At 45.0% G+C, this 13,735-nt stretch overlaps 1 protein-coding gene across 3 annotated transcripts in view; it reads left to right on the top strand.

Moving 5' to 3' along the window:
• The window catches only part of CPLX2 (complexin 2), a 200,627-nt gene extending 190,530 nt beyond the window's left edge, over positions 1-10,097 (top strand). For all 3 annotated transcript variants that reach the window (XM_060240222.1, XM_060240223.1, XM_060240221.1), the window contains one exon: positions 9,821-10,097. In XM_060240222.1, coding sequence (XP_060096205.1) covers positions 9,821-10,018 — 198 coding nt within the window. In that variant the 3' untranslated portion in view covers positions 10,019-10,097. The remainder of the gene's footprint in view (positions 1-9,820) is intronic.
• The last annotated feature ends 3,638 nt before the right edge of the window (positions 10,098-13,735 follow it).

The following is a 13,735-nucleotide window of genomic DNA, read 5'->3' as shown; positions in this document are numbered from 1 at the left end:
AACATCACCAGGAAGCTATAAAAAGTAAAGAGGCTTTTTTTTAAAAGTGGAAGATCTGCCCCAACAAATTTAACAGGAGGAACCACAAGCTCTTGGAGAAGAAATGTAAGTCAATAATTAACATGCAAAAAGAGATTTTGAGAAGCAGGTTGCTAAAAGTATAAAGGCAAACAATAAACATTTTAAAAATATATTCAGAGCAGGAAACCAACCAGAGAAGGAATGGTGCCTTTGGATAACAAAGGAATGAAGGGATTCCTAAAGGAAGACAGGGAGATGGCAGAGAAGCTCAATGACTTTTTTTGCTTCTGTGTTCATTGTGGAAAGTGTGGGGCATGCACCCATGCCACAGCACCTATTTTCAGGAAAGGAGTCTGAAGAACTGAGCCAAATTGAGATGACCAGAGATGAAGTTTTCAGACCTACTGGGGAAATGAAAAACCAGTAAGTCTCCATATCTTGATGGCATACACCCAAGAGTTCTTAACTCAATGTGAGATAGGTTGCATATACAGCTTAGTAGCAGGCCTGTAGCTATGGGGGGCCTCTAAGGCCCCCACCCCAATTTCTCATCAAGACCCTCCAACTCAGGCCAGCCCCTCAACTCTGCTGGCCCTGTCTCTCTCCCTGCCTGCTCAGCCAAACAGAATGGGAGAGCAAGAGGTGGTAGGTCTCTGTGCTTCTCATAGCTGGCTGCCAGCCCTGCCTGTCTGTCTCCTCCTGCTCAGCCAAGCAGGACAGGAGAGTGAGAGGCAGCTGGTCTTCACTTCTCAGGGATATAGCCAGAATTTTTAGGTCAGGGGGCTTTAAAAAATTTTGAGTATCCCCTAAATTTTTAAAAATTCCCCTGACCTAAAACAAAAAAATCCTCTCTATGCCCCTGGTTAGTAGATCAACTGTCAGTAGATTCAACTGCTGAACCAGAAGTCTGGAGAGTAGCAAATGTTTCATCAGTTTTTAAAAGCGATCCAGTGGGGAACTAGGAAGTTACAGGCCAGTCAGCCTAGTGTCTGTCCCAGGCAAATTAGAAACTGTAATCAAAGATATAATTCATAGCCTCATAGAGGGACAAAGCTTGCTGAAGGAAAATCAGCATGGCTTCTGCAAAGGGAAGTCCTGCCTCACCAACCTTTTGAAGTTCTTTGAGAACGTGAACAAGCATGTAGACAATGGTGACCCAATGGCCATTATATACCTGGACTTTCAAAAGGCTTTTGACAAGGTACCTCATAAAAGATTCCTGAGTAAACTTAGCAGTCATGGGGCAAGTGAATGTGCTCTCTCATGTATTAAAAAGTGGTTAAATGACAGGAAGCAAAGAATAGGAATCAGTGGACAATTCAGTAGGAAGTAAGCAATGGTGCCCTACAAGGATCAGTATTGGGACCGGTACTATTTAATTTATTCATCAGTGATCTGGAACTGGGGGTGAGTAGCGTAGGAGCCAAGTTTGCAGATGACACCAAATTATTCAGGATGGTGAAAACCAAGTTTGAGTGTGAAGAGCTCCAAGAGGACCTCACAAAATGGGTGAGTGGATGACAATGTGGCAAATGAAGTTCAGCTGTTGGTATTTGTAAGGTGATGCACATTGGGACAAAAAATCCCAACTTCTGGTATAGGCTAATGGGGTCTGAACTTGCTGAGGCAGAGGGGAAAAGATCTGGGGGTTGTAATGAATGGCTCAATGTAATTGTCAACCTAGTATGGTGCAGCAATGAAAAAGGCAAACTCTATGTTTGGGATTACTAGGAAAGGGATTGAGACCAAAATGGCCAAAATTGTAATGCTGCTGTATAGATCTATGGTGCTGCCTCATTTGGAATACTGTGTACAGTTCTGCTCACTGTATCTCCAAAAGGAGATTGCAGAACTGGAAAAGGTACAGAGGAGAATATTAGGGTGTTGGAGCACCTTCCCTATGAGGAAAGGCTGAAGAGCCTGAGACTATTCAGTTTAGAAAAGAGACGACTAAGGAGGAACATGGTGGAGGTTTATGAAATTATGCATGGGATGTAGAGAGTTGACAAAGAATTTTTTCTCCTCCTAAAATACTAGAGCTTGTGGGCATCAGGATGGACAAAAGGAAATAATACTTTACACAGAGAGTGATTAAAATATGGAATTCACTGTCAGAGGATGCAGTGATTGACCACAGAAATAAATAGCATTAAAAGGAATAAGGTATATTAATGGAGGATAAGTCTATCAATGGCTACTAACCATGGTGGCTGAGGAGAACCTCCACATTCAGAGGCACTAAAACTCTGAATCCCAGAGCCAGGAGACAACATCAGAGGAAGGCCTCAGCCTTTATGTCCTGCTGTTGGCCATCCAGAGGAACTGGTTGGCCACTGTGTGAGACAGGATACTGGAATAGATGAACTATTGGTTTGAATCAGCAAGGCTTTTCCTATGTTCTTATTAATAAAATAAAATACATTAAAAACATATTACAAACATAAAACCAATTTTTTAAATCACAATATGGGAAAATTAATTGAATGCAGCCCTAAATAAAACAGTCTTCAGCTGCCTCCTAAAGATTGAAAGTGAGGGGTCCACACTTGAACTTTTTTTATTACAGTCATAGACCAATATAAAAACTATAACACATCATATAAAAACCCTCCTAAAATACATAAAACTTTCCTCACCTATAGAGGTCGAGGATACTAAAATATAGTTTAACCAATTATAAAATCCAAGATCAGTTCAAATTAATATAAAATCCTTTAAATCAGAATATATAAAATCGTTTATAACCTAAAATTCAAACAGATCATACAAAACATGCAATTTCTTGTATCTTAGTATGGAACTTCACAAGGTAATGGCAGAATTTAGCTATCTGTCTAGAGATAGATAGCTAAATTCTGCCATTACCTTGTGAAGTTATCTGCCATTACCTTGTGAAGCTATCTGTCTAGAGATAGACTTGCATCCACCAAAAGTTTCTCCAAACACGCCCCGTCCGCATCTGCTATTGGTTTAACTACAAACGGGGAAACAAATCTGTCCCTATATACTTGGTGAAATGGGCATAAAAAAAAACATATGCGTCATCGACTCCACCTCTCCCGTAGCACAAAAACAGCATCGATCTTCGTACGGAACTTTTCTATATTTCCCTTCTAACACTTTTGAGGGCATGGCTGCGCATCAAGCCAACGTAAAGGCTCTTCTGTGAGCTGATACCTCCAAATAAGAAAAGTACTTGGCCATCCTCATAACATATTTAGTCTCAGTAGACACGAAAAAAGAAGGGGCCTGTTCTAGATCCCTTTGTCTCTCTATATCACAGATTCTTTGTTTGATAATACTTTTTGCTTTGGCATTACTTTGCGTCAAGAGGTTTTCAAGTGAGAATCCTATACTTTCCAAATTGCTTTCAACCAATTGCACCACCTTGGGCTGTAGAGGTCTTGAATTATTAGAGGAAGGAGGCCTTTTTTGTTTGTATAGACCCTTAGCCATTGGTATGCCGAAGATAACATAATTCTGGCCTCAATTCTCATTTGCCCAGTTTCTAGTCGCAAAAGGGCATTTGGCACACCTGGCGGGAGCTGCAAGATGTTACGCAAAAATTTAGATGGCACTTTCTCAAGAGCCTGTAGTTTTTTAACCGAAATGCCCAGGTTAATACCATAGAGCAGTTGTGTTAAAACTTTATATTGGAACAGTTTCAGTGCTGCCGGAACATAAAAGCCCCCCTTAGAACGAAAAAATCTCAGGATAGCATACATTGTTTTCTCAGCTTTCTTCACCCTCATATTACAATGTTCAGTATAGGCGCCTGTATCCTGAATTACCATTCCCAAATAAGTAAATTTTGTTACTTGTTCTATTTTCTCCCCTTTCATAGTCCAGTACCTCTTCTTGGCTTTTTTACCAAATGCCATCACTTTTGTTTTTTCAAAATTTATTACCAAACGTTCATTTTCACAATACTTAACAAAGCTGTCTAATGCCCTCCGCAACCCAATAGGTGTTCTAAATAATAGTACCATGTCGTCTGCATATAGCAGTACTGAAAGGTGGCGAAGAGCCAGCTTTGGGGGGTGTAATTTAGTATCAGTCATATGTTCCACCATATCACTGATGTAATAATTAAATAAGATGGGAGCCAAAAGACAACCCTGTCTTACACCCTTCTTGGTTTTTATTGGTTCTGTGAGTAATCCCTGCGTATTGCATCTCACTCTAAGAAATGATTCTTCATGGAGGCCACGAATAAGAAATAGGAGCCTTTTATCAATATTGGAAGCCACTAGTTTTTGCCACAATCATTGCCTTGAGATGGAATCAAATGCTGCCTTTAAATCAATAAAAGCCGCATATAGAGCGGTTGTACCTTTACCAGAGTACTTCTCAATTAGCTGTTGCAATATCAGGCAGTGCTCAGTTGTCGACCTTTCTTTCCTAAATCCAGCCTGTTCCAAGGGGATAATTTCTTCTTGTTCCATCCATATTTCTAGTTTTTCTAAAAGATGTCTTGTGTAAATCTTACTTATAATATTTAAAAGACTTATGGGCCTATAATTGGCGGGATTATTTCGATTGCCCTTCTTAAAAATAGGGACAACTATAACTGTTCCCCACTGCTTTGGAATTCGACCTGTTTGATCAACATAAGTAAAAAAAGATGCCAGAAACTGTGCCCACCAATTTACATTCTCTTTAAGCATCTCAGCTGATATGCCATCTATGCCTGGGGCTTTCCTATTTTCCAGCTGCATTATATGGGCTTTTATTTCTTGCGTACTAACTGGTGGCCACTGAGGGAGGTTCTCTATGTTACCTGAAAAAGGGGGTTGAATATTATCATCATATAAATTCTGAAAAAAAGCAGTCCATGTTTCCACTGGGATATACATGTCCAGGGGAAAGGTTGTCTTAAACCCCCCAATCTTTGTTAGTTTCCAAAAAAGCGTGGAGTTTTTTAGTTTTACAGCCTGTATAAGTTCCTCCCATAGTTTCCTAGTATACTCGTTCTTCTTCTTTGAATAAAGTGACGGGTCCACACAAATTTCCCTGGGGAGGTTGTTCCATAATTGTGGGGCTGCCACTGAAAAGGCCCTCTTTTGTGTAACTACCAAATGAGCTTCTTTGTTTGGCTAGACAGTCAAGATGACCTCTCCCTCTTAATTCCCAGGCAAGAAAACTGGATAGATTTCTGGGTTGCAATTTCATTTGCCCGCTGGCACATGTTTGGAGTCAGTGGGAATCTATAATGTTGGCTTTGAAAATTGACATTAATTCTTATATTCCTGCACCTAAAACAAATATAGCCTTAATGGAAAGACAATTAAAAAAAACATTTTCTTTTTGATTTCCAAGTGAACTGATTTTCTAAGAATAAACCTATTTGTATTAAATATGCTCTAAACTAGGGGTCCTCAGCCACTCGATCATCCTCAGACGATTTAGTGCTATAGCACTAAAACTCTGTAGCACCGAAGAGCTACAGCGGCACACATGAGATGCATTGACTCCATAACTCAGCTGTCCTTATAAGTTCATTTGATGAACTTACCCATAAGTTCATCAAAGAAATCTTTGTAGTGTGTGCTGTGACTATGGATGTGCACATGCAAAAAAAACCCCAGCCAGAGTGTATTGGATTCAAATATATTAGACCACCCCCACCCCCCAAAAAAATCAGGATTTCCCAAAATCCAAAATTCCAATACCAGTATAATATTTGGATTTGGGGTGTTTTTCCCTCAGAAATCCCTATTTTTCCCCACTTCATTATACCCTATGGATCATTATAGTCAATGGGGAATTTATCTGGGGTATCCAGGAGTCTGGGACTGTTATTTTTTGAGGTAGAGGTACCAAAATTTCAGTGTAGCTTCTGGTGCCTCACCTCAAAGGACCCCTCCCCCAAATTTCAAAAAGATTGAACCAGGGGAACCAATGCTATGAGCCCCCCAAAAGGTACCCCATCCTACCATTGTTTCCAATGGTAGAAAAAATCCCAGCAGAAACACAAGGACTGGTGTCAAGCCAGCGCCTCTGCAGTAGAAACTGCAGGAGTGTTTCTAAGCTCAGCAGAACCAGTACATGTACAGAATGCCCCGCAGAACCTGTGCATGTACAGAGTGCCCAGCAGTACCAGTGCCACTGTGGCAATACCAGTTCAACAGATCCAAGCAGCAGGGGTGCAAATACAGCACAGACAGTGCATATACAGAGTGCCCAAAGAAGATGCCCCCATTCTCCATTGTTTTCAATGGAGCAGCAGCAGCAGACATACATTCAGGCACCAGGACATACGCCTGAAGGTGCCACAGTGCTGCCGGCTCCCTTGGCCACTGTGCACCTGAGCGCCCACCACTGTCTTTGCCTACCCGCCTGCTAGGTCCTCTTCCAGGGTGAGGAGTCAGATGAGAGAGAGAGCCGAGTGCCAGAGGTCACCACCACCTCTTCTCCTGCTCCTGGGGCTGTTGGCAGGCCCAGCAGCAGCCACTGGGCACTCTCCCACCATCACCTCCCCCCCTTCTTCCATTGTGGAGGGGGAAGCCCATGCTTGACACTGGTTTCCCTCTCCAGGCAAAGGGGAAAGATCTCATCCTTCTCCTCACCTCCTTGTTGTCCTCCTTTAAATTTAATTTGAATGCCCCAGTGCCCTCCCAAAAAATCCTGGCTATGGGGCTGGCACTGGCTTTGCTGGGCTTGAAACCCCCTCTTTGCTTGGATAGATGGTTCTGGGCATTATGTATATGCACTGGTTCTTCTAGGCACTTTGTTCATGCACTAGCTGAGCTAGGTTTGCAATAAAGAAAAAACCCTTGCTTAGATTTGTTGAGCTGGCATTGCCACAGTGGCATTGGTTCTGCCAGGCACTCTGTACATGAACTGGCTGTGATAGGCTTGAGGGGGGGGCATTGTTTGGATTTGTTGAGCAGGCATTGCCACAGTGGCACTGGTTCTGCAACACGCCCAAATATCTGTTTGATTCATTCATCCTTATCACAGCAGCATGAAGAAGAACAATGGAGAATTTGTAAAAAAAAAAAAAAACCTAACAACCCAACAACAAGGGAGTTTGCTAATCAAAGACTTTTATCTAAGCTTCTGATAAACTCTGGACCAATCACCTGTTGGGTTAAATGTAAATAAAAGCATTTGACTTGGAAGCACAGAAGCTTTATGCAGTGTCTTCAGTCCTTCATATTTCCTGGTTAAGGGGAAAATTCTGTTTAAATAAATTACAAAGATGATCTTACTCCAGTGGCAAGAAGAGAAAGAAATTTTACTTACAAAAACAGAAGCACTTCTTACATGACGGGTTCATGTAGGTGCATTTAACTTATTGCGAACAGATTAACTTCAAAATTTGCTGTATCAATAAACTTCTTTTGAAAGATTAAAAAAGAGTTAACTTGCTACAGCTCCATGCCCAGGTAAGAGGGAGAAGAAGAGAGGTCCTCCTATATAAGATGAAACAGAAGGCAAGCAACAGCCAACAGGCTCAACATCTGACCAATGAGAGGGTGGGGCCAACTGCATCTGAGTGAGAGAATTCTCTTAACCCTTTCCTTCCCAGATCCTCTTGCATGCAGTGTTGCAATGTCCAACAGAATCAGTCAAGGTTACACACCACCAGAGTGCTGAGAAGCTTTAAATGTTCTACTGGAGTTCTGAACAATTTCAGTGTAAACACAATATTCCATCCATAGCCAAACTGGAAGCAATGGCTAAAGAGATGTGAGCAGAAAATGTGAGAAGAGGAGAAGGGGAAGCAGGAGGACGGAGAGAGATTGTTTTGAATGCCACATGAACAGAGAGGGAGAGTGAGGAGTCTGGAGGGAAAAGGAGAGGAGCAGCTTTGTACAAGAGCGTAGACAGGAAGAAAAGAACATCAGACCTCCAAGTCCAGAGGCAGTGTACCTCTGGATACCTATAGCCAGGAACAAGCAGCACAGGAAGGTTGTTGCCTTTATTCCCTGTTGAAAGCAAGATGTTGGACTAATCCAGTAGGGCCCTTTGTTCTGGTCTTAAGACAGCCAGAGGTTTGAGGACGGGACGCACAGGAGGCATTGGCTTTACACACAAATAAGAATATGTTCACCTAATGCAAAATGAGGCAGTAGCTGGAATCGGAGTGGGGATCTTCTAGGTTATATTCTTTGCCATTTACTCTCTCTGCCAATCACACTAGGCTCCCACCATCCACAGATTATTAGTCAGGGTGGTGTCTACATCTCTGTTGCCCACACTGTAAGTGCCTGTATTAGGTAGGGACTTGTACTCCTTATCTGTGATCTTTAATATCCCTCTGCACAGGCAGATAGTGCAGTTGGTGCGGCCTGTACCCAGCCCGCAATATCTTGCTAGCTGGGGCAGATAGGAACAAGAGATTCCGGCCTGTACAAAAGAGCACGTGGAGCAGCTCTTCTTTGTCACTGTATTCATCTGTTCCTTCTGCAGCCCCCTCCCTATCTCCCTACCCACAGCTTTTGTGCAACTCCTGTCTTTCCCAGGGGGACTTGCGGGGACACTCAGAATAGGGTGGGGAATAGCATACGGACCCAGAGGTGTTTACAACAGAGACTGATACAACCAGCCCTGTATCAGTGCAGACTGATTGTTGGCAGTGTTATATAGTGCTTTGAACACTGGGGTGGGGAAGAGTTTAGACACCAGGCTAGAATGTGTGCTGATGAGTACCATGGACAGGCTGGCTGAACACTGAAGAGATGTCTCTCCTGGTGGCTTCTTTCCTGCACCACCTGCAGTGCTGTGGACAGTCCAGATATGCCACCTTCAGATAAAGACACATGGATGCTTTGTCTCCAGCATAGAGAGAGGCTTTGGCCAGAGGCAGGCCTCATGCTGCAGAAAGGCTCTGCTGCTTATAGGTGCCCATGAGGACACACACATGGATGCAATGCTTGGCAAGAGTAGGGTGTTAAACCATGGTGACTGGTTTTTCAAACACACCCCTCCCTTCTGGAGCAGGAAATAAAAAACAGGCAAAGACAAGGTGTCTCTCTTCTTTCTCTACTGGGGCTTTTGCTAATGGGGAATAATTCCGTTATTATGACCCAGACCGGGCCCTTTTTTTTTTTTTTTGCATTAACAATTTATTAAATTAAAATCTACGATGAACATTAATACAAGTTATCTGCCACATAATTCTATCAATCTACTATATCGTTCATCCACAATATACACTCCTACCACTCGAATCAGTGAGGACCATTTGGTCTGCACTGTTTTTGTTGGAAGCAGTGATTTCTTAGAGAAGGACCAACAAAAAGAACCAAGAAGGTTTTCTGATTGTGTTTGTGGTCTCTGACTAAGCTGCTCCTCTCCCCAAACTTAGGGTTGTCACCCTGCAGTCTAAACATAGGACATAGACCCTAAAATTCACACTGAACTTTTAGATAAGGCAGCCGGGCCTCACTGCTCTCCCTCAACTGTTGTGTGACCTTTCTGGGCTCTTGATTGACTTGGAAGGTGATAAAAAAAGAGCATGGGTGGGGGGGGGGAGGTGAAGGGAGGGAGCTCTGGCTGTTTTGTTTCTGGATTTATTTATTTATTTTTGTTTTAAATATTCAGGAGAAAATTTAAAGGTTTGTGATGGGTACCCTTATTGGAAAGCCGCAACTGTAAAAACACAAGCCATATAAGAAATTAGGGTCTATTACTGAAGTGGTCAGTTCATCAGTGGAAGTTGTGACCTGCCAGGCTTTCCTTGGTATGCTGACAAGAGAGTCCCACAGGCCCAGCTCCCCAATCCCATGCCTATTTGCCACAGTCCTTTCTGCCTATTTGTGATGACCTCCCCCCTGTCTCTCTCCTGCAGTATGGCCTAAAGAAGAAAGAGGAGAAAGAGGCAGAGGAGAAGGCAGCCCTGGAACAGCCATGCGAGGGAAGTCTGACGCGCCCCAAGAAAGCTATCCCAGCAGGCTGCGGAGATGATGAAGATGAGGATGAGGAGAGCATCCTCGATACGGTGCTCAAGTACCTGCCAGGTCCACTGCAGGATATGTTCAAGAAGTAACAGCCGCACCAGCCCCAGCCCCACCCCCACCCACAGTTCCCTGGTATTGCCCACTCAGTGCTTGGGTTGGGGTTCCATGTGGGGACGCTCATTTTTTTATCCATCTGGTTTTGTTTTGTTTCAAGGGGAGACTCCACATATGTCCTTGTGCCATGGGACCCCTGCCAAGCCACCCCCTTTGTCCCCAGGAGAGGCACATCAGGCATGGAATACTCTCCCCTTCTTCCCCTGCCTCACCCGTTCTCTATCCATCAGACCAAAACCAAAACCCAAACCCAACCACTCTCGCCTGCTGTGCTCCCTGGAGCCACAGGCTGGGCACTGCCGGGAGCCTGGCTTCCCCTCCCTATAACTGTGCAAAGCTGGAGTTCTGTTGTGCCAAAGTGCCAGTTGGCTACATGGTTTTGTAAAAGCCCTGAGCACAGATGGGGAGAGGGAACTGGGACCAAATTCACTGATGCAACCCCATGGGATACTGGAGAGGGAGGGGAGCCTGGGCTCTGCACAATGCCATGGCCCCTTGCACATTCCACAGCCCCATGCTGACTGCCAGGGAGGGATTGTGCATCCCTCCCACCCCCTCCACATTCCTACCTAGCTCCTTGGGGCAAGGCCAGCCCCATACATTCCGTCTCTGACCAAGGGAGTGACCAATTGGAGCAAACCTTTTCCCCCAATCCTAACTTCCAAGGGCTGTTGGCATATTGGATTGTCTGTCTCATGCTTGGGGAGGGGAACTCATTACCTGAGGAATCACACCTCAGATGCCAACACAGATACATATGGGCACAGAGGAGAGCACAGAAGCTCTGCTCCCTGAAACCATTTCCAGCCCACACACATGTTCACAGAAGCACACATATACTTCCACAGCCACACTAGTGCTGATGAAAGGCCCAAAGGCCAAGTTCAGTTCTTTGGCCTGACCTCATGATCCATGGGGGTGAAGCCTTGGGAAAAATCACTTGGCTCCTTCATGGAAGTAGGAAAGAAGAAGATTTTGTCATCATGGCTGTCTCAGCCACTTTTCTTTAGTTCAGGTCATCCTTTTACTTTTCAGCTGCCCTGGTGTTTGATCCCTAAGTATTTTGTGGCAGCTGCAGGCAAAGGTTGCAGAGTAGGAGGGACAAAGGAAGTGTTGAGAGTCCTCAGTTACTCCTTTGAATAAGGTGATTATTCTGGAGACTGATAAACTCAAGGCAAATGGGTCATTTATACCTGGACCCAGTGAGTGGGAGAAGGAAAGACATTCTTCCATTTCCAGAGTAGAAGAAAGTAGCCGTATACTGATGGAAATCCAGAAGATTGCCTTCCATGAGGGGGGCTGGGGAAGTGAGCAGGAGGATCTGGGGACTCTGAAGTAGATTAGTGATACTGTGAGAGCAAACAGTGCCTGCTGGCTCAGTCTCTTGGGACTGAGAGGCTCAACCACTGATCCTAGTTAAACCAAGGGCTCTGCATCACACCCAGTAGTCCTGTCTTTGTGGCATCTTGGCCTCAGGAACCCTGCTGCAAGCCCTCATAGATTTAAGCAGTCATAGACTTGCTGCAGGCATATTCAGATGCATGCATACAGTTTGGTGTGCCTGCTAGGGTGCCTCTGCATCGCAACCAGTGTCACACAAGCACAGACAAAAATCATTTCTGAACTTCTGTGGCTCACATGACATAACCAGCGCTTTCCTTTTCATACAGCACAGTTTCCCCTTGAAGTGAAAAGATGCCAAGGAACCTCCAAAACTTGCTGATTCAAGGTACTACATAGCTTGGGGGAGACCCTTCCAATCTCCCACCTCTATAGCCCAGTCCTGCCCAGAGGTGTGGTGATCTACAACCCCTCCCCCAGCTTACTCCCAGCTCTTCTGCTGTGCTATTGTTGGATTCAGTCCCTGCCTGCTACTCCCCATCCTTTCCCCAGAGGCACACAATTAGGCAAAGTGGGTTGGCTAGAAGGTGAGGTGGAAGTCTCAAACAGTCTTGCTACTGTTTGGCCTGCACCCTTCCTTAGGCTACTAGTCCTTGACCACCACTGAAATAAAGGTTGGGATCAGCCTGCCTTGGGGAAGTTCTGTGGTTCTCAGTCTTTCGCATGCCTTTGTTTGAGAGGGCAGGCTCCCATTGTTCCCCATGATTTCCTGGTGCCCAAGGACTTTTGCGCCAAGGTTGAGTTTGACATTGGGAGAAATCTCCCTGCATCTCAGTGTCCCTCCTTCCTTCCCTAATAGTTAAAGCCATATCAGTTAGACTGCAATACTATCAACACTAAAAACTCTGTGGGCCACGCTCTGTCATCTTGTATAAAGGAGCGTCCCGGGGACGGGGGTCCCCCTCCCGCCCCCTTGCCCGCTCGTCCATGTCTCTGGCCACCTGCCATGTGGCCCATGCGTGTTTTTTGCATTGGTGTCTCTGTAACAGGGTAAATCACCCCAGCGCCTCCCATCTGTCTTGTTGTCTCTGCTAGTCACTCACTTGATGGTCACCGTATGGCCCCATGGAGCTCAGGGCTAAGGGGCAGAGGGCCTCCAGGAAAGTGAAGAGAGAGAAGCAGGCTGGAGGTGGCAAAGGGCCAGTCCATTACTGTTTTGTTGTTATTTGTTGACTTGGCATTCGCTTTGACCAGTCACTTGTGGTGCAGTCATCCCAAAGGGCAAAGAGTGTGATTGTAGTGTGGAGTGACTGACCAGCAGGAGTACCAGAAGATGCATGCTGGTTGCGATAAGTGGGCTGCGTGCCACTACCCTGCCCGAATTCACTCATCTCCATTGTCTACTTGATCTTCATGGCTGAATATTGCAAACTGCAATAACTGCACCTCACATGGGGCAAAGGGCTGATGCTGGAGCCAGCTTCCCACCATGGAATGGTGCTGCTGATGCTCTCAGTTTATATTTTTACAACACCCACAAGTTGGTGTTTCGACCCAGAGAGTGGGCTGACGGGGCTGCTAGTGAGCCCTTGTACCCACACACACACTGCCCACAAGCCTCAGTGGCCTATCCCAGGCAAGAGCAAAAGGCAAAACCCAGCTGTATTGGAGGGATTTGGGATAGCAAGGTCTACAACAGAATAATTAAACTACCCTGTGGGACTCTCAGTGGAGCTATTGTGGGGCCCTTCTCATATTGCCTTTGCAGCATGGGAAGACTGGCAGTGCAGCTCTTCCGGGTGCCACTAAGGTAACTTCAGAAGCCACCAGCACATGTGACTTGCTCACATGGCAGCTCCTCCCTACACCAGCTCACTCCTCCTAGAAACTGGAGCATTGATGACTTTAGGGAGCAGCCACTGTGTGTCAGCCTAACAAAAGTCCCTTGACAAGTGCTTTGTAGCCAATTGATATTAGGAGCTTGATGAGAAGTAGCTTCCAGTCTGAAGTGCTTCTATACTCATTTTGCATGTAAGAGGGAGAGAGTGACTGAGAGGATAAACAGTGATGGGTTATTACCAATCCTCATCCCTTATTACATAAAACTTCCACCTTTTGAGATTCCCCAATTCTCCACTTTGTCCTTATACATTCCTGGGCCAAGAACCATTACTAGAGGTGTGCTTTTGCCTGCACAATTTTGTTTACATCTATGGTTGTGTATGAAAATTCCCAGAGTGACAGGGATGACCATTTATGTTTCTGTATGAATGATAATATAGGTGTGTGTGTGTTTGTCTGACTTCACAGGAAGAATTGCTGACCTTCTTAGAGGCTCTCTGAGCATGTGA

The sequence above is a fragment of the Heteronotia binoei genome, chromosome 5, assembly GCF_032191835.1.
Source record: "Heteronotia binoei isolate CCM8104 ecotype False Entrance Well chromosome 5, APGP_CSIRO_Hbin_v1, whole genome shotgun sequence".
NCBI classification, from domain to species: domain Eukaryota; kingdom Metazoa; phylum Chordata; class Lepidosauria; order Squamata; family Gekkonidae; genus Heteronotia; species Heteronotia binoei.
Note: the sequence above shows the minus strand (reverse complement) of the source record. Positions and strands in the feature narration are given on the sequence as shown.